General features: G+C 43.4%; 1 protein-coding gene across 1 annotated transcript; it reads right to left on the bottom strand.

Annotated features, from left to right (window-relative positions):
- Window positions 1-407: 407 nt before the first annotated feature.
- LOC121162844 (vomeronasal type-2 receptor 116-like) lies at window positions 408-21,948 on the bottom strand. Its single transcript, XM_040990081.1, has 8 exons — window positions 21,924-21,948; window positions 18,740-18,818; window positions 16,435-16,726; window positions 12,546-13,352; window positions 11,266-11,493; window positions 10,839-10,962; window positions 8,823-9,701; window positions 408-541 (listed from the first exon to the last, which is right to left on the bottom strand). Exons 1-8 carry the CDS (start codon window positions 21,946-21,948, stop codon window positions 408-410), a joined length of 2,568 nt encoding a protein of 855 aa, XP_040846015.1.
- Between the last annotated feature and the right edge of the window lie 222 nt (window positions 21,949-22,170).

The raw sequence follows: 22,170 nt of genomic DNA, 5'->3' as shown, positions 1-22,170 counted from the left end.
TGAATTAATTTGGATTATTTACTAATGTGGGGTCAATATTGTATATTTGATAAGTCAATTAATACTCACTGGTTTTATGGTCTGCACCCCGGGCTTGCTGAGTGTCAGTTTTTGGCCTACGGGCATTTTAAGGGATTTTCTTTTCCAGGATATAAATTTTGCTTAGTGATGCGAACACTGTATGAGCACCGTATGAACACTGGATTGGCCCAAAGCATCTTGATCAGTGCTGCCTTAACACTGTTCTAGAACATTCTCCTTATCACTTTGAATGGATTGTCCATGTCTACAAAGTACTGATACCATAATTGTATGTTCTTTGCCCATACAGCCTTTTTGGCAATACCTCTGCTTTATAAGTTTTCTCTTCAATCGCACATGTGCACACCATGTTGTTTTGAATCATATTAAATGTCACATCCAGAATGAACAGGTTTAGGTTGACGCACGTGTGGCAGGCAACTATCGCCACACTCCTGGGGCACATCCTGATTTGGTACAGTTTGCTCATATGTTTGCATAAGAATCTCCTCTCTGTGGCCTGGATGTGGTTTCATTACTCTGTAAACAAACAACATACACTCTCCAATGCCTTTGACCTCAGTTTATGCAACCAACCCTCTCCTTCACTTTCTAATTCATCACACTGCCCATTATTTGGCTTCTTCAAGGAACTAAGGACAAGAGCATATATTAATTAGATTAATGGGAGATATCAAATGAACTCTAGACAACAAGAAGTAGGTACAGCTTTCATTGTTACTATCTGGTTTTTTTTACCCACAAAAAAATATTTGGTAGTTCTTACATTCCCAAGTACAATCAACCATTAGAAATACAATTGCAGTAGGCAGAGAGTTGCAATGATGTAACTATGAATTTTGCAAATGCCAAGTCTTCAAGCTTCTGAAGACTTACAGAACAGTTGTCTAAACAATGGAATATCACTTATGTCCTGTAGGATGCACATGTGAAGCAGAAGACAAGGTCTTCATCATATTCTATTAATTACCCTTAATCAGAAAGTTGAAATTTTGCAGTTGCTCACACTGATCCTCACAATCTCAAATGAAAATTATATTGTCATGTAAGCATTCAGGATGAAACAGAGAGTGAACCTGTGTGATTTTCTTTTTAACTTTACTTGAGTTATTAATAGCATGTAGATGTAGAACTGTGTGGATTCCACATGTACATGTCTATCAGAATGGGCTTAGCACATAGTAGAAGGTATATTTAGTCAAGACAGATGAAATTTGAAGTTTGCTGCATGGATTTATACATCTTGACCCAATAAAACTGAACTTTCATTTCACTTTTTAAACTCTGAAAACTACCCCTTTGGATAGGCAACCCACAGAAAAATCCAAGTGGCAAATCCATGCCTGTTGGGCTGAATGGCTAGGATTCTCCTCCATAAAGTGTCAACCAGGCTTGTGGAAAAGCTTGCTCAGAGCTCCTGCCACACTAACCCCTGCAGTTACTTCACACCCAGTCAGTGAGGGAGTTTACATCACCCCCCATTGATTGGAGGGGTGCCCGTACCATGACCGACACTTGATATTCTTGACAAAGCATCATATGAAATAATGAAACCGAGTGTGTGTGTGTATTAAACTTCCTAAGCTAACTCTTTCTAAAACTTCTAAGCCTTTCAAATATAAATATTATCATCTGGACCCAGTGTACAAATGTTGACAGAGCTACTGTCCCAGCTTGCAGTGCGAGAAGAAGGAGAACCCAAACAAAGCAGGTGTTTTTAGAGGCGTTTTGCTCCTCATGATTAGTGGCAGGTTCAGAGTCTCAGCTCACAGCAATCCCCTGAGTTGCTGAAGGAAACACAAAGCAATGTAAAGTTGTAGAAGCCACAGCTGATCTGTTCACAAGGACATCAGGGCAAGGTGTCAGTGCTAGGGGTTCCACTGAAGGGTCTACCACTGGATTTGTGTCCCTGTGGGCTCAGTAAAATTGCATACACTATCTACCATTTCAACTTATTCAGCAATACTCCAAACAGTGGTGATCTACAGTCAGGTGGACTCTTGGAAGAAAATGCTCCAAGGTTCACAAGGAACCCAAGACCACAGGAGAATTCGCCCCACCCTGGGAATCTTACTGAGCCTTCTGCTTTCTTCTTTCACCTGACATACTTGCTCTCCTGTGCTGCTTGTATCTCAGTTTCCTTGGAAGCGGATGAAGGTAGAAGGCATATATGCAAATGAGAACATCCAACTGACAAGAAGAGGGTTGAATGCACTAAACAAGCTGCTGTAGCATCCTATCAGTGATTGTCATGCGCTCAAGTAGGAGGCATTCTGATCCTGTGCATAGAAACAATGAGGGACTGTTGAATCCATTGGGAATCCTCTATAATGTAGCTTAGAAGATGTCCTGAAGGGCCAGGTGTGGTAGCCTAGAGGATAAAGTCCTCGCCTTGTACAAGCTGGGATCCCATATGAATGCTGGTTCTAATCCCAACAGCCATACTTGCCATCCAGCTCCCTGCCTGTGGCCTGGGAAAGCAGTCAAGGACAGCCAAAAGCCTTGGAATCCTGCACCCATGCGTGAGAACTGAAAGAAGTTCCTGGTTCCTGGCTTCAGCTCAGCTCCAGCTGTTGTGGTCACTTGGGGAGTAAATCAGTAGACAGAAAATCTTCCTGTCTATCTCTTCTCCTCTCTGTATCTGACATTTCAACTAAAAATATATTTTACAAAATGTTTAAAAAGAATATGTCCCGAAGCATAGGCTGTAATGCTGAAAACCATCCTCTCTACCATAGGGGTAAAAATCAGTTTTGTCCACAAATAGAATTTTTTTCTAGATAACTTGCAAGCTGAATGGCCAAACTATATCCATTGGAAATGTGAATTGTGAATGAGCCTGTAATAACCAAGCTTGGAATGGTTCATTATGGCTAGAGTATTTAACATCCATTAAGACACAATTGCATCCCCAAATAAGTGGGAAGAAGAAATTTAAAGCAAAATCAGAAGATAAAGCAATGCATTGGCTCATGGACATACAAGTGTATGCAATTACACAAGAATACTTATTGCTCCAATATAATCTCAACACTCCCATGCGCTTTTGGGTTAATCTGTTGTTTTCCATGTCAGAGCACCTATTCCAATCCAGGCTAATCAGTTTCTGACCAGTTTCCTGCTAATATGTCCATCAAGGTAGTCATGTATGACTGAAGAACTAGACCTGTCCTGCCACGTTGGACAACTCAAATGACACATGCCTCATGGCTGTGCCTGGATCAGAACTACCCGCTGTGGGACTGTGGGCATTAAACCAGTGGATCAAAGACCTCTCTGTGCATTTTTTTATCATCTCTCTCTTTGGAGTTCCAACTACACACATAAATGTATCTTTGAATATATGACTTCACACCTTCAGAATCAATCTGTTCCAAAAAACAACCAGAAGTGCAAGTCTATATCCCCAGCACTAGTAATTTGTGGTAGCACCAAAGAAAATGTTCTCCTTCCACAGGATACTTCAGCATGTCAGGCACATCATTTAGAAAGTAACAGGTGTCGACATGAAACAGAAGTGGTAACCAGCACATGGAAATAGCATAATTGGACACTACGCAGGAATCTAGGCACACTCATTATTCACTGCTCTTTCACTTTTCCCATTCTGCTTGCACTAGGAATAATTGGATGTACCCCAAAATGCTTGAATCCTTCCCACTGGTGTGTACTGGGCCACCTTCATTCCAAATGGGTTAGAAAGATTCAAATACGTTTCCTCCAGATTCAAAACTCACTGACCTGTGGGGTTCTGTAGAGCTCCAGAAGGGTTCCAAATTCAATGGACAATGCTGAAATGGCTCCAACAATGGTGGCCACCTGCACACCTTGTGTCTGGCAGTTATAGTTAGGTAAACTAATAGTATTCCCAGTCAACCAGTGCAGGAGGCACCAGAAGGTGAACTGTTCACTGGGAAAGGCATTGTACCACTGGAATCCCAGGGTCAGGTTGGGGAGCAGGTGGGGATCCTTGTTGATCTCCTGGATGGCAAAGTAAAAGGCCAACACATATTGGTAGTTCTTCCACAGCCACCTAAACATGAGCCAACACCAGAGAGAAAGATCAGACCATGGAATTCAGAGCAATAGCACAGTCTAGCCCTGAACAAGCCACAGAAAGATGCAGGTGCCATTTTGTGATGTAATAGCCCTGGCACATGGAGTAGCTGAGAGGAAGGTTGCCAGAGCTCCAGCACATGTCAGAGTGGTCTTTGGACCCCTCTGAAGGAAGTGGTTCCAGCATTCATGACACTTCACTAATCCTCCAGGGAAACCTCAAGGTGCTCAAACAGGAGAAAAAGGCAAGTGCAAGCTTTCTGTTGTCAGTGATCTCTGGGGTCACTTCAAAACCACCTGACTCATTGGCACTCTAAAATCACAGGACACATGCCTCTGTAAGCAGCTGCACCTGGGCTGTTTCCCACTGGTCTTGCTGCAATCCCCCACCTTAAAACGTCTCTCGATCAGGTCAGTTGTACTACTTCTCATTCTCTTTGAGACAGCAGCATTTGATTGACAAACTCTTGGTTACATCATGCAGGCTGTTCACTTAGTTTGATTTATTCACTTTTCTGTACTGAATTCTCAACTAGCAAGTCATCATTTACTCTTGCATGGTTCTTCCTTTTCCTGCATGTGTTAAAACATAGCTTAATGTAAAAAACCAATTTCACATTCTCATAGATATCATTCTAAGATTATGAACAAATTCTTTGCTTCCCTCAATCTGCCCCCCTGTTTGTTCCTTTTAATGTTTGATATACTATAGTTTCAATTGAATTTACAATCGTACCATGTTTCTTAAGTGAAAATATGACTTCCTGGAATGTAAGAATGGCTCTCACACTTGATGGGCCTAAGAGAACGGACGGTCTGTTATTTCATTATGGATTCTTGGCTATAGTTTCCTGAAACATCTCCTGGATTTGTCTAATTTACTAAATGTGCTCCATCATCTGAATGATAATACATGTATTTATGTTAATGAATGATACGAATATAATATATTCATATAACCAGTCCTTAAGTTGCACTGAAATTTACGTTTTAGTTCCACCAAAAATTATGGTGCTTTTTGGTTGGTTTCTTGAATAAGAATTTTTCTGTCTTTTTGTCCAGACTTACAGATGATGGAATCTCTAATGACAGTGCTTTGCTTTTAGTGACACAGCATTTCACCATCCTTTCACACAATATCTTACATTTATACATTTGCAATTTCAAATGTTATCGTATGCTTTCGGTAAATGTTAGTATTCTATAAACACTTAAACACATTAGTTTTTCAGATTCTGTACAAGATTCTCTGAAGAAAAAATCAATCTGGCCTGGAGATTCAGCCCACCCATAGCTTCAACTTGATTAATAGAATTATAAATCTGAGTTATTGAGATACTATTTCCTTTTCCATCATGTGGTCCTACTAATTTACATTATTTGTTGTGAATTGCACATTTCTTGTTCTTGGGGTTCTTTTTAGCTTTTGCTACCAGCTGGAGGCTCACCACCTTCACTCCTTTTTCCTAAAGGCTAAGTTGGCAGAGGTTAACTTGTACTCCTGCAGAGTCATTCTTGGAGTCAACCACCGTTTCCTACACAGAAGCACACATAGATAGGAAGATATTTGAGAAAAACACACCAAATGTTGCTGCAAACTGAACATAGAGAAAGCATGTAAGCTCTCATTCTGTGTAACTTCATGCCAAGTGTCCATCACAGGCAAGAACACAGAGCCATAGGCACATTGGTTGTCCCATGGCAAGGGGAGACAGTGAGACACTGAGAAAGAGTGTGGGGATTTGGGGAAGGATGAGGAAAATCTACAGGTTACTCAGCAATGATTTGGTAGGTATTCAAGAATCTTGATTAAAGACTATCTCATTACTCACTACTTAACCCCAGTTACCTCAATCTGAGAGCTTTGTGAAAATTATCAAATTAACTTCATCACCAGGCTGCTGCAGTCACACTAAGGAAATATCAAATCTAGTGCCCAGCATGGATTCAATGAGTGTGGCTTATAGCCGAGCTCCAGAACTTGGAGGGAGGTACACTCACTGCACTGGAGTCCAACTCCCGGACAATTTATCAATCAGGATCCATATGGCCTAGATGAAATTGAAGCACCTGCCATTCTGGGGTGTGACAGCACATGAAGGCTATTAGACCTGCACAAGCAAGGACAGCCAGACACTTTTATAACTGAGGTATGAAAGCAGAGAGCAAAGTCTTGTCTCTGTGTGGCATGGCCTGAAGAATCTCACACAGAGAACATGAGCAAGGCAGGTCCTCACTGATTCCCATATGGCACAGCTAAGAGGAGAGATTCCTTCACCCTCACAAGAGAGGAAGACTCAAGCAGACAGTGAGAAAGAACAAGGAGAGAGTGAAGCCACAGGCTGGGAGAGATTACAGGCTACACAGTGAAAACTTCACAGATAACCAACTCCTCCCTCAGTTGACTCATCCCCAGCCACACAATGTATAGCAATCTTTTGAGATGAAATGCAGAGAATCCTAAGACTGGCAAGGGCAGGCACATGCCAACTGAACAAACAGTTCATGGCCTCACTGCCTTCTGAGCATGCTGCACTGTGGCCACCAACAAGGATGCAGGCACAGACTTGCTCATCCCAATGCCCTCGTTAGGCATTGATGTATAATCTTAGTTCTAGAAACACAAGCTGCACAGATGTGCTAAACCCAGGAGTAATGCAGCTTCCATGTCATTTTTAGTAAAGAATCTTCAGGGTCTTATTAAACCCTCAGGAATGATGAACCCCTTTTTGGTATTGTGTCCAGCATTTGAAACCTTCATCATGTAGTTTTTCAGTATTTTACATGGGGTGGTACCCAGTGTGGTTTGCTGGTAGAATCAAGGAACACACAACCTTACCAGCAGCCACACAACAGCGTTTCTATCAGCACTGACACCCATCCTGACTCCTTAATTCTATGCCCATTCCATGCATGCTGACAGCACAGGGTGTGTGGTCCCAACACTCTAACGCTACCATTTCAACGTTGCATCTTGGAGATCTAACCACAGAAATGGTCTAACACAGAAATGGTGGTGTCACTCCATTGTCCCCCCACAGCACAGAGAGGCAAATGTAAAATAAGTAGCAAAGGCATGGAAGGAACAAATGTAGATAGAACCTGGGCCTTCCTTAGTAAACATTACTGCAACAGTTGCACATTGTTTCAGCACTCTCAGAAAGGATTAAACACCAAGATTGTCATGTACATTCACAATCACAACCACAATTACAAAAAACATGAACTTACCAAGACCGAGAAGAGTAAGATAGTGTGAGCTGGGTGCTGCTGCTGTTTCATCCTGGGGGAAAAGCCACCCAACATCAGGTCCCCATGTCTGGTCACCCTCCGCTTATTGAAGGTAAAGCACTCATTAAACGTCATGCCCTGTGGCCTCTGAAAGCAGTCGAGGACAGCCCAAAGCCTTGTGTACCTGCACCCTTGCATGAGAATGAAAGAAGCTCCTGGCTCCTGGCTCCTGCCTTCAGCTCAGCTCCAGCTGTTGTGGTCACTTGGGGAGTGAATCAGCAGACAGAACACATTCCAGTCTATCTCTTCTCCTCTCTGTATCTGACTTTTCAATAAAAAATATATTTTAAAAAAAGAGGATGTCCTGGAACATGGACACTAAACCTAAAATCATTTGTAGAGAATTTATCAGGGTAAAAAAATCAGTTTTGTCCATACACAGAAGTGTTTTTCTAGATAACTTGCAAGCTGTATGGCCAAAGTATATGCATTAGAAATGTGCACTGTGAATGAGCCAGTTTGGAATGGTTCATCATGGCTAGAGTATTCGATATCCATCAAGACACAGTTGTATCCCCAAGTAAGTGGGAAGCAGAAATTTAAAGCAAAATCAGAAGATAAAGCAATGCATTGGCTCATGGACATGCAAGTGTAGAATCAGTGTCCTATATGATTGAAGATAACCTATACAAGAATAAATACATTCCAACAAAGATTGATAATGAATATTTATTAAGATGCTTTTAACCAGTCCAGTGTCCCCAATGGAGTAACACTACATCACAAAGAGACTAGTGTCACTGGGAAAGAAATCACACATAACTTGCAGTGCACAACCTAGAGGTACAAAATATAAAATCTGTGTGACTTGGTCGTCATAGAAAATATGAACAAGTACATTATTTGCACATGACAGCTGAACAGAATGCAATTCAGTCTTTATATTTCATCTTCATTGTAGCTATAAATGAAATGACTGTTGTAGCCTTGATGGGCACATGGCAATATCACTTACCACATCTCTTATTTTTACTGAATATGAATGCTTTTCCAATTGTCATCACTTCTTCTGAGATGGAGACAACAGAAAGCTACTGACAGAGACAGAGATGTCTTCTACTCTACACCTCACATCTATGCATCCCAATGCCTCATCAGGGTTGTGACTACAACCAACAAGGAGCAAAACTTTGTTGCCTCACCTGGGCAAATAAGAACCAGGACACATGAGCCTTCAGCACTTGCTTCCAGGGACCCAAGGCATCAGAAGTACAGACAAGGAGCCAGAGATGACAGATGATGTCATTAACTCAGATTACTCGGCTAAATGCTGTATATACAATCTCTTAAGCAAATGATTTTACTTATAAATATCTATGGTGTGCATGTAAGTTCAATAATGCTTGTAAGGTCATACCTCTCACAATATGACAGCAGAACAAGAAAGAAAAATATGTATTAGAATCCCCTAGAGCATGTTCTTTTCTTGAAACCTTCCAAACAATTCCTCTCAGGTCTTAGGAGAATGATGTAGCACTTGGGGACAAAGATGCAGCCCAGGAGCCAAGCGCCAGAGGCCAAGATGGAGAAGACCTCCACGGCCACCATCACCTTCCCCTTGGTGCTCTGGTACACAGGCAGGAAGGTCACCCACACACTGCAGAACACCAGCATGCTGAACGTCAGGAACTTGGCTTCATTGAACGTGTCAGGCAGCTTCCTGGCAAGGAAAGCCACAGTGAAGGTGCCCAAGGCTAACGAGCCCAGGAAGCCCAGCACACAGTAGAAGGCAGTGATGGAGCCCTCATTGCACAAGAGGATGATGTGTCCATGCTCAGAGTGTGCATCTGTGTCCACAAAGGGGGGAGATGTTGCCAGCCAGATGGCACAGAGAGTCAGTTGGATGAGGAAGCAGATGGGAATGACAGTGTTTGGGGCTCCTGACACCAGCAATCGCCTCATGGTCCTTCCAGGTTTCATGGCCTTGAAGGCCAGAACCACAGTGATGGTTTTAGCCAGCACGGCAGAAACAGCCACTGTGAACACCAGGGCAAATGTGATTTGTCTTAGGAGGCAGGTGGCTGTGTTGGGACGGCCAATGAAGAGGAAGGAGCAGAGGAAGCAGAGGAGGAGTGAGATGAGCAGGATGTAGCTGAGGTTGCGGTTATTGGCCTTGACGATAGGTGTGTCTCGGTGCTTCACAAAGACCCCCAATACCATAACAGTGAGGAGAGTGAGGGTCAGAGCCATGCAGGCCAGAGCAGTCCCCAGAGAATCCTCAAAGTCCAGGAATGTCACCAGCTTGGGGAGGCAGTGAGTCCTGTTCAAGTTTGGGTACTCCTGCTCTGAGCACCGGAAACACTGCTCTGCATCTATAGGAAGAGGTAGAGTCAGGGTGTCCATTTTGGAAATTCAGAATCATTCCCTGTTGTGAAATGGGTCAGTGTGCCTTAAATACGGATCAGTTGTGCTGTGTTCTAGGGCACACTTGAGCCTATTTCTACCTTTCTGAGAAGCGCAGAGTGCTCATCTGCTGATGGGAAGAAACATATTCAAAGAGATCTTAACAGACATGGGCTAAGGTAGGCTTATTCTGTGACCTGATGAGGATCCCTTGGACATGGTTCTTCCAGCCTTCACCACATCCATCCTTTCAGGCTCCTTCATGTCAAGTCCTGTGTCACCATTGTGTATTGCCTAGGGACATCAACTTTAGAACATTCTCTCCCAGACTTGAGCAGAGGCAAACAACTATGGCAGTCTTACTAAAACCAATGCTCTCAGTTCTCATATGGTAAATGACAGAACATGTGCACCCTCATTTAGCATCTTCATTCTCTTGGAAAACTTTTGATCATTTTTCTATGTGATGCTGTGGTTTAGTTTACTGAATAAACAAAACTGGAATTTGAATATAGATGTAATGGTAGGAAATCTGCATGATTTGTGATATTCATTAAGTTATTGATGGAGAAATAATTCTATTTTTCAAGTAAAGGCATATCAGTACTTTAAATGATTTTACTATATACTCAAAGTGCCATTAGGTGTGTGGCAATTAATTAAAACACAGTTCTGATCCATCCTCATGTAAATGTGATATTCACACAAGCTGAACCTATTCCACATGTTTCTGAACTGGGATGTTAAACATGTTGTAATCAAGTTTCTATGTGCTCATGGAAAACTGGTGATTATGACACTGACATGTTTTAGTTAGAATGCAATTTATCTAGCTGCATCATTCAGATGAGGACTCTTTTCTGGCAGGAACTGATACCATTCTGAATGATTGCTGAGGAGGGCATTATTCTAAGGAATGCCAGATAAATACACAAGTGGCTACAATGAATCTAAACAGATAGATTGCATGAACAAATGCATCTGTGCATTGAAAGCTATGGTGCACTTGACACCCACACAGCTTGAAAAACACTTTTGTTTTCCTTTTAATGGAGAAAGGATTAGGAAAGTAAAGCTATATGCATTGAAATTTCTACATACTTTACCTGTCTGATTGGACATTTCTCTCTCTGGACAGAACACACAGGTGTAGCAGCAGATGGGTCTTCCTTCCTGTGGCAAGATCCTGAATCCTGGACCACAGCTCTGGCTACACACAGACTGAGGAGTCTGAAGGGGAAAGAGAAACCGTGGGCATGATTTGCTGCGTTATCAGCCACTCCAAAGCATGTCAGTGTATTCACTCTCACAACATACATTTCACTTTCACTTGAAGGTCACAACTGAATCCTCTCGCCCTAATTGGAGATGTTTTCTATGCATTCATTGCAGCACGACATCATGGCCATTGCTGCTTCTTTAAGCCTCTCTCAATTACAACAACAGAACCTAGTAGTATTCACCTCACAATTTTTTTCAAACAGCTCCATTCAGATCTCCCAGGAGGTATCATACATCCAAACAGAACCATACCTCCTTGAAGGCAGTAGGCCATTCTATCAGGTCTTCATGGATGAGCAGCCCCTGCTCATGTGAACTGGTATGGGTAAACTCTCCAATTTTCTCCAGCAAGCTCAATCCAGCAGGAAAATTCACAACATTCTGGATATCATAACGTGCCACGCCACGTCTTGGTTCACATATGGATACATCATCTCCAGCACTGTTTCTGAACTGGAGTTTCCTCAGAACTGGGTGGAGCTGGAGGACAGGCAGAATTGGAGACAAGGAGAGTATCCAAGTCAGTTGTGGTAGAGCACAGGTGCTGAACAAGGCTTCTTTGTTGTGCTCAGTATCCAGATTCTCTTATGGAATACGGCATGACTTTTCTCTGGATGCTCAAACATTTCCTGAGTTCAGATGAATTGAACTCCTCTGTCATTTGTAAGAGAAGCCCTCTGTACTTTTGCAGGGAAGTGGGTCTAATAGCTCAAAGTCCATATTCTATCATTTCAAAAAAATATATGCAATTCATTTCTATGCTCACAAAGTATCTCATTTCATCATGGTCTATTACTTCTGTCATATTGGGTCAACATTTGCAACAAAATGTAATGAGCTGGGGATCTCTAGACTGGTAGAAATACACCAGCCAACCAGACAAATATCAGTTCCCTGATTTTTAGAAATTGGTTTGCACTGAGTATAAACTATGGGGATAATACTCAGGAAATTATTCACCCACTATGCATGCCTTATAAATGACATTACCCTACTTCCAGTTAATAAGAACATTATCTGCAATCCAACTCTTTATGATATGAATGTGCAAGTTTCCAGGAACATTCATATTTGTGGATGTATAGAATACCTGCATATGATGAATCAGTCACAAATATCAGAATTTTCAATTTGACAAAGAAAAAATTTTAAGGAAAGAAAAAAATGTTTGGCCAACATCTCTCAATATTTTAACGTTGATGAAGCAATGCTTGGCTTTGCTGTCACAATTTTTTTTTCTTTTAAACTTCATCCCATATTTCACTGGATCTTTGGTAGCACTGCATCCTACACTAGAACATTTTAAATAATTTCTAATTACTAAGTTAATACACAAGATCTGCAATGAATGGGTTCTCCAGCCATAGCAGACAACAACAGATGGAAATGCAACTCATGGAATGATCCCATCTACCTTATACCTGATCCTGCTGACTTTGAAGTATAGGAAGTTTCATGGTGTTGTATTCCAAAGAAACACCAGCTGAGTACATCAAGTGGTCAATGTCTAAGTTGATCTGAGGGAGGGTTACCTGCCAGGGAAGAATCATTGGCTGGGCTGCTTCTCCCAGAGATCCCAGCTCCATTTTCTCCATAAGGATAGCGTGGAGTACATGGGCCACTGCATACACAGCGTTGTAGACTAAGTAGCTTGGGTCAGAGAGAGTCATCAGGTCAATGTATGGTGGAAGAAACTCCAAGGATGCATTTGCTGAGCAGTTTCCAATGCGTCCATAAAATGACCCTGCTGGTGAGCAGTCCAGATGCAAGAGCCATAATATATTGAAGTAAAAGTCCTCTGGGAAGAGAGAAGGTTCCACTGTCCTGACAAACTCGTTGAGGCCAGGGATCTCCTCCCTGTGGGGGGAAAATGAGAAGCCTCCATGCAAAGAGTGCAGCATGTGGTCTGTCTCATACACAACGATGTCCCACTTGGATGCCATCACCCACACCTTCCCCATGGTTAGAAAGAATTCCACTGAAATGTCCACAGTAATGAGGGCCCTTACATCACCATAGAGGATGTGCACATTTGCAGTCGAAGCTTGGATTCTGCTCATGAAAGTCAGATCACTCTCTTGATACAGCCTCTTGGTGACAGGGAGCTTCACTGTCAGGCCCACACAGACTCCTCTCTTCAGCATCTCTGCTTGGATGTCCTGCAGGAACTGCTCTCCTTTCATGTCATCAGACACAAAGAGCGCCACCCATGTCCAGCCAAAATGCAGCAGCAGTGACAGCATTGCAATGCCCAGAGAGCTGTCACTGCTGGCCATCTGATAGAGGGATGGGAACTGCTTCTTATCATTTAGCATGGGATCAAAAGGGCCATAGGTCAGCTGAAAGAAGAAAAAAATCAAAATCACCCCATGTGATTCTTGAGTATGCGAAATGGACTTGAATGAAAACAATTATCCCAGGGTGACCTTGAATCATTCACTTTTTTTTATTGAAGAGGACGTGTGCAGTAGGGATGAAACTTCCTACTCTCCTGGTCACAGACAAGACCATGGTTCAGGTGATCATTGCTTCCAGACAATACATAGAAGTTACATTCATAGCTTTAAAGAAAGTACATCCATTCCTCTTTCTTGTCTGTGACCTGTGCTGGGACCATGATCCTTCTGCTTCCCATCTCCTAGTGGGTGTCATTGATAGAACAGAGCAGCCACTCTTGGAATCGGCTATAGTTCAGATAGAAATCTCTACTGTATTAACTCCTGTCATTTGGAAATAACTGATCAGTGATAGAAATTAATGTATCTGTTCAAATATACTCATTAAACCCAATTTGATTGGGGACAGAGAAATTTTCCCATGAAAATTTGCTTGTGATGACAAGGTAGCCTATGTCTGAAAGGCACACGTCTTGATTCTTACTCAGGTTGGGGGTCCCTGGTGACATCTTTCTGAGATGCCAGGTAAGTCTGGGAAGGCAGTAATGGTGACTTAATTAAGTGAGTTACATTGGTCACTGGAATGAGTTCCTGGCTGTACACATCTGTCATGCATGTGTGTACAGCAGAAGATGGGTGCTCTTTGTTTGCCTCTCTCCTCAAATAAACATGGACGGAAATATGTCTGAATGCATGGGTATGTGCCATGGTCATTGAAAAGGCTGAGAAAATCTGCCATTGCACTCAAGAATACTTATCTGCTCCAATATAATCTCAACACTGCCATGGGCTTGTGAGTTAATGTGATGATTTCCATACTAGTATTCCATGTCAGAGCACCCATTCCAATCCAGGCTAATCAGCTTCTGACCCATTTTCCTGCTAATATGTCCATCAAGATAGTCAAGTATGACCGAAGAACTAGGATTTTGCTGCCATATTGGACAACTCAAGTGACACATGCCTCATGGCTCTGCCTGGATCAGACCTACCTGCTATGTGACTGTGGGCGTTGAAACAGTGGATCAAAGAGCCTTGATTGCTCTTATATATGCCTAGTCCCTGCTCTCACTTTTCCCTTGTTTGGGGTTTCAAGTGGACACATAAATGTATCTTTTTTTAACAGATATATATTTTTATTATATTTGACAATCTTTACATATTTTATTAGGGTAAAAAAGCTTCAAGGGCTAAAGGGAAGTGGGCAAGACCATCAATTCCATACCACTTCCTTCATGTATCTTAGGTAAAGGAGGATATAGGGGAAGAAGCCCCATCCAGTTTCCCACCCATGTGTGCTAAGACCCGTGTGTTGGTTGGGCACTGTGGCTGCATTCGGCTCATGATACCTCACCTTGGAATTCCAAATTGTGTATTGCTTTTGTCACGACTGGACCTGGTTCGACCCATACTCTGTTTTGGCGTTCGGATTTACCAGTGGATGACGTGAACAGATTCAGCCTGGTCTGCCCCCGAACCATGTCAAATGCATGCCACTGGGACACTTTCCATGACCTCTTGGCTGTTACCTTCCATATTTCTTGCGCTGACCTGCAGGGTCTGTGTCCTGCCAGAGGAGTTGCCTGGGCTCCTCCATCAGAACCCCTCCAAGTGCCAGGTTTCGTGCATACCAATGGGTCCAAGTGCCAGTTTGCCTCCTGTCCTAGCAGGAACAGTGGCCTTTCCTAACTGGCCTTCATCCAATTCTGGTTCTTGCTGTAGGATGTTTCAGCCCAGCCACGGCTCATCCAAATCCCATATAACTCGTATATGGCTCAGTTGGGGTTGAGACCTAGCCTAGTCTGTCCCACATCTAACCTGGTCCTCCAAAGCACCAGAAGGTGTTGTGGTCTGGCCCGGCCCAGTATGTCTTGTTCCAGTCCACACTTGTGCCAAGGGAGACAACAACTGTATCCAGACCCAACCGCAGCCCCTTCCACCTGTCAAAACGCCTGCCTTAGACACCATGGCTCAACTCTGTGGTTAATGTGGACCAGTTGGTACCAAAACCTAGCTGGGCATGTCCTGAGCCCCACCCTGTGTTCCATCATGCTGTGGGCTAAAGTTTGCTTAGTCCAAACCTTCAGGTCTCAGTCCCATACTTGCATTAAGGTTTCATGTCCCTGTTCCTGGGAATCACCAGAAATCTGTGCCTCACCTACACTAATGCTGGTCTTATTTATGGGTGTCCCTTAGCAGGTTTTTCATATCATAAAAACCCAAGAGCTTGCCGCTGGGCAGATGGAAGGCAGAGACTGGCACCACTTGGTGCACTGGCCGCCCAAGGCCAAGGCCTCTGCCCCTGCCTTGCTGCGGGCAATATGGCCGAGACGCAAACGGGGTTCTGTTCGGCAGGAGCGCCCCCACAAGTGCCACCTTGGGGGTGGGATTAAGCCTGCCACTTGCCCTGAGACTGGGACCCACCCGACCTGTCCTGCCACCAGCATTTGGCTTCCGGGGCCAGGGCAGAACTAGGAATATACCCCAGCTCCCAGCAATCTCTTACGGGTACTCACCCATGAGGGGATTTAGGTGCTCCTGGGCCAGGAGAAGGCCGAGGCCTCTGCCCCAACATAGCGGCGGGGATTGTACCCATAAATGTGTCTTTTAAAACAAGCCTTTACACCTTCACAACCAATCTTTTCCAAAATGGAACAATATGAGGACTACATATCCCCAGCTCTAAAGGTTTTGGGTGGCATCTTATGACAATGTTCTCCTTCCACAGGATACTTCAGCATGTCAGGCACATCATTTAGAAACTATCAGGTGTCAACATGAAACAGAAGTGGTAACCAGCACATGGAAGTAGCATAATTGGACACTAGGCAGGAATCTAGGCAGTCTCAATATTCACTGCACTTTCACTTATCCCATTCTGCTTGTAATAGGAATAATTGCATATACCCGTAAATGCTTGAATCCTTCCCACATCACAGTCAGAAGTGTGCACTGGGCCACCTTCATTCCAAATGTGTTAGAAAGATTCAAACATGTCTCTCCTCCAGATTCAAAACTCACTGACCTGTGGGGTTTTGTAGAGCTCCAGAAGGGTTCCAAATTCAGTGGACATTGCTGAAGTGGTTCCGACAATGGTGGCCACCTGCACGCCTTGTGTCTGGCAGTTATAGTTAGGTAAAGTACCAGTGTTCCCAGTCAACCAGTGCAGGAGGCACCATAAGGTGAACTGTTCACTGGGAAAGGCATTGTACCACTGGAATCCCAGGGTCAGGTTGGGGAGCAAGTGGGGATCCTTGTTGATCTCCTGGATGGCAAAGTAAAAGGCCAACACATATTGGTAGTTCTTCCACAGCCACCTAAACATGAGCCAACATCAGAGAGAAAGATCAGACCATGGAATTCAGAGCAATAGCACAGTCTAGCCCTGAACCAGCCACAGACACAGGTGCCATTCTGTGCTGGCACAGCCCTGGCACAAGGAGTGGCTGAAAGGAAGGTTCCCAGAGCTCCAGTGCATGTCAGTGGGCCTTTGGACCCCTCTGAAGGAAGTGGTTCCAGCATTCATGACACTTCACTAATTCTCCAGATAAGTCTCAATGTGTTCAAACCTGGGGAAAAAGGCAAGAGCAAGCTTTCTGTTGTCAGTGATCTTTGGGGTCACTTCAAAACCACCTGACTCATCAGCACTCTAAAATCACAGGACACATGCCTCTGTAAGCAGCTGCACCTGGGCTGTTTCCCACTGGTCTTGCTGCAATCCCCACCTGAAAGCTTCACTTGATCAGACCAGTTGTACTACTTCTCATTCACTTTGAGACAGCAGCATTTGATTGACAAACTCTTGGTTACATCATGCAGGCTGTTCACTTAGTTTGATTTATTCACTTTTCTGTACTGAATTCTCAACTAGCATGCCATCATTTACTCTTGCATGGTTCTTCCTTTTCCTACATGTGTAAAACCGTAGCTTAATGTAAAAAAACAATTTCACATTTTCATAGATATCATTCTAAGAAGATGAACATATTCCTTCCTACCCTCAATCTGCCCCATTCTTTTTCCTTTTAATGTTTGATATACCATGGTTTCAATTTACTTTACAAGCATACCATGTTTCTTAAGGGAAAATATGACTTCCTGGAATGTAACAATGGCTCTCACACTTGATGGGACTAAGAGAACAGAAGATCTGTTTTCTCACTATTGGTTGTTGGCTCTAGTTTCCTGAAACATGCTGCATCATTTGAATGCTAATAGAAGTCTTTATGTTAATGAATGATAGGAAAGTAATATATTAATATAACAAGTCCTTTAGTTGCACTGAAAATGTTTTAGTTTCACTGAAAATTATGGGACTTTTTGTTTGTTTCCTTTCCTTGAATAAGATATTTTCTTGTCCCCACTTAGAGATGATAGAATCTGTAATTGACAGCGTTTTGATTTTATTGAAGCATCATTTCACGATCCTTTCACACAATATCTTACATTTATACATTTGCAATTTTAAATGCCATCATATGCTTTCGGTAAATGGTAGTATTCTATATACACTTAAACACATTAGTTTTACAGATTCTGTACAGGATTCCCTGAAGGAAAAATCATCTTGCCTTGAAATTCAACCCATCCATAGCTTCAACTTGATTAATAGAATCATAAATCTGAGTTATTGAGATACTATTTCCTTTTCATCATGTGGTCCTACTAATTTACATTATTTGTTTGAATAGCACATTTCTTGTTCTTGGGATTCTTTTTACCACTTGCTCCCAGCTGGAGGCTCACCAACTTCACTCTTTTTTCCTAAAGGCTAAGTTGACGGAGTTTAACTTGTACACCTGCAGAGTGATTCTTGGAGTCAATCACCATTTCTGACACAGAAGTACACATAGATAGGAAGATATTTGAGAAAAACACACCAAATGTTGCTGCAAACTGAACATAGAGAAAGCATGTAAGCTCCCCTCCCAGGTCACTTCATGCCAAGTGTCCATCACAGCTAAAAACACAGAGCCATAGGCACATTGGTTGTCCCATGGCAAGGGGAGACAGTGAGACACTGAGAAAGAGTGTGGGTATTTGGGGAAGGATGAGGAAAATCTACAGGTTACTCAGCAATGATTTGGTAGTTATTCAAGAATCTTGATTAAAGACTAACTCATTACTCACTACTTCACCCAAGTTACCTCAATCTGAGAGCTTTGTGAAAATTATCAAATTAACTTCATCACCAGGCTGCTGTGGTCACACTAAGTAAATATCAAATCTAGTGCCAAGCATGGATTCAATGAGTCTGGCTTATAGTTGAGCTCCAGAACTTGGAGGGAGGTACACTCACTGCACTGGAGTCCAACTCCAGGACAATTTACCAATCAGGATCCATATGTCCTAGCTGCGAGTGAAGCACCTGCCATTCTGGGGTGTGACAGCACATGAAGGCTATTACACCTGCACAAGAAAGGACAGCTAGACACGTTTGTACCTGAGATATGAAAACAGAGAGCAAAGTCTTGTCTCTGTGTGGAATGACCTGGAGAATCTCACACAGAGAACATGAGCAAGGCAGGTCCTCACTGATTCCCATAAGACACAGTTAAGAGGAGAGATTCCTTCACCCTCACAAGAGAGGAAGAATCAAGCAGACAGTGAGGAAGAACAAGGAGAGAGTGAAGCCACAGGCTGGGAGAGATTACAGGCTACACAGTGAAAACTTCATAGATAACCAATTCCTCCCTCAGTTGACTCATCCCCAGCCACACAATGTGTGGCAATATTTTGAGATGAATTGCAGGGAATCCTAAGACTGGCAAGGGCAGGCACACATGCCAACTTAACAAACAGTCCATGGCCTCACTACCTTCTGAGCATCCTGCTTTATGGCTACAAACAAGGATGCAGGCACAGACTTGCTCATCCCAATGTCCTCGTTAGGCATTGATGCAAAATCTCAGTTCTAGAAACACAGGCTGCTCAGATGTGCTAAACCCAGGAGTAATGCAGCTTTCGTGTCATTTTTAGTAAAGACTCTTCAGGGTCTTAGTAAACCCTCAGGAAGAATGAACCCCTTTATTGGTATTGTGTCCAGCATTTGAAACCTTCATCATGTAGTTTTTCTGTATTTTACCTAGTGTGGAAACCAGTCTGGGTTGCTGGTAGAATCAATGAACACACAACCTTACCAGCAGCTACACAACAGCATTCCTATCAGCACTGACATCCATCCTGACTCCTTAATTCTATGCCCATTCCATGAATGCTGACAGCACAGGATGTGTGGTCCCAGCACTCTAACGCTAACATTTCTAGCATTGCATCTTGGAGATCTAACCAATGCAGCAGACACAGAAATGGTGATGTCACTCTGTTGTGCCCCCACAGCACAGAGAGGCAAATGTAAAATTAGTAGCCAAGGCATGGAAGGAACAAATGTAGATAGAACCTGGACTTTCCTTAGTAAACATTACTGCAACAGTTGCACGTTGTTTCAGCACTCTCAGAAAGGATTAAACACCACGATTGCCACGTACACACACAATCACAATCACAGAAAACATGAACTTACCAAGACCGAGAAGAGTAAGATAGTGTGAGCTGGGTGCTGCTGCTGTTTCTTCCCGGGTAGAAAAGGGGGAAAAAGCTACCCAACATCAGGTCCCCATGTCTGTTCACACTCCAATTATCGTATGTCAAGCAATCATCAAGCGTCATGCCTTGTGATATATGCAGCATGGGCAACAGCAGGAAGAGGATGCTCATAGACCACATCTTGTCAGGAGACACAGATGCTGAGTGTGCCTACAAGCATGAGGAATAGAGGGTGGCTAGAGTGGACACTGCTGTTGGGGCAGAGCCTAGCTGATCTGCACTGTTACAATGTCACCTCTTTGGCCCTGTATTTAGCATGCACTTGCAGCCCTGAATTTCTCACATGGGACACTCCAAAGATTGTCCTGCCTTGAAGCTATGCACCTGTCATCATGCTTTCTGGGATTCACACTTGAGAAAAACATGTTGTGGACTCTCCTTGCCTCCTGCTCTCTTTGATTGCATCATGGCCCAATAGGGCCCTGGAGACCACCTCAGGCTTGGACAGCAACTCTGTGAACTTGTGTGCACAGGGACCATGGGAGGTGTGGGCAGTGGACTGCTGAGTGGGTTTGGCAATTGTGAAAGAGTTGATGCTGAGATGAACAGAGCAGCCAAATGTATCATTGCATATGGATGAGGGGTTGATGGCAATCATTGTTTCCTCTCTGTGTGCCCCAGCCTGTCCTCGTGACTTGGACTGACATTTTTCACTTGTCCTCTGTGCCTGCTGGGGAAATGGTCTTTATAGTCAGAGATTATGAGGCATGTGCAGAGAAGTTTACATTTCATGCTTCTTCATCTATAGAAGTTGAGGGAGACAGATGGTAGCATTTACCTGTGTTCTCATGGACACACCAGGGCCTGCTTCCTGGCTGAGGGGCAGGCTTTGGGGTGATGCAATACTTATGGATGTCCATAGCAGTTTTCACAAATGCATAAATATCAAATATTGTGTGAATATACATGATGAAAGAGTGTAACTCAATGACTAATTGTTAAGAACTAGAAAGCTGAGTGTTACAAGGATGGCTTTGGAGTTCTTGTAATGTATTGCTCTCTAAAGGAAGGAAATCATTAAGCTGTTTATAATAGGCCAATTTTCTGATCCTGAAAATGGCTGACTTGACTAGGCTTCAATGCCCATCTCCATGTCTGAGAACTGAATGGGATGTGGGACAGACTGGACTAGTCTTCTATACATACTGGCAAGCATGGGACCTAGGGCAGGGGGGAAGCCTGGTGGGGGTTATTGCGGTCACTCTGACTAATTACAGTTCCCAATGGTTTGAGTGAGGGCCAAGTGTATGGTGGGCAGGATCAATCTAGACTGCAATACCCATGGGTTCAAGTGGAAGATAAATTTGGAAATAGAACTGACCCATCAACTGCAATCACCAGCATGTGCATAATCTGATTGGGCGACAGATGCTGCCAGACCCTCTACTGGCATGCACACACCAGAATCGGTTCTGGGATTGCATCAGAAAAACTTTCCTTGGGATACATCCAACTCACTTGCTGATATCAGAACCCCAACCATGAAGAGAAGTGCAGGTTCCATGGTCTGACCATGGAGTCCAGGTGTCAAAACCTGAGCCTCCTCAGAAGCACCGACGGAACAGTGGACAGCATACCCAGGTGCACGTGGAGGATATGGCAATTCATTTGAACGTGCAGAGGGCACCTGGTGCCGCAACTGAGGATGGAGGATGTTCCCTTTGTTGGCAGTGAAAATTGGCGAATGGAAACTCCAAGGTGGATTCTGGAGAGACTTCATCATGCTTGGAATGGCCGGGTTGGCAGCAATTCAGAACTGTTGAACTATAAGAATCACTTCAACAGTGCCCACAGAGCATGCCCCATGTCAGTGACTGGGATGGATGGCAGGATGGGTGGGGCTTCGCCTTTTGCCTGCCTCCATATCCCAGACACAGAAAAAGAAGAATGTGGAAACAATGCTCTTACCAACTTTCTTGCAGCTCTCGACCATTGTGCCCTAATCAACTATGTAAACATCATCAAAATAAAATAACAAATAACAAAAATCCCAGGCTCCTGGCTTCCCCATAGCCCAGGCAGAGCCACTGGGGCCATTTGGGGAACACAGTGACTCATGGCACATCCTCTCTCTCAGCATTGTGCTTAACTCTGCCTTGCAAATAATATGGAAATAAATGTGGGAGAAACCTATAGTGAATTAGTAGATAGAATA

The sequence above is a fragment of the Ochotona curzoniae genome, unplaced genomic scaffold, assembly GCF_017591425.1.
Source record: "Ochotona curzoniae isolate NIBS_2020 unplaced genomic scaffold, NIBS_Ocur_1.0 contig_576, whole genome shotgun sequence".
Lineage (NCBI taxonomy): Eukaryota > Metazoa > Chordata > Mammalia > Lagomorpha > Ochotonidae > Ochotona > Ochotona curzoniae.
The sequence above is the reverse complement of the archived record's forward strand: the minus strand, read 5'-3'. Positions and strand labels throughout refer to the sequence as shown.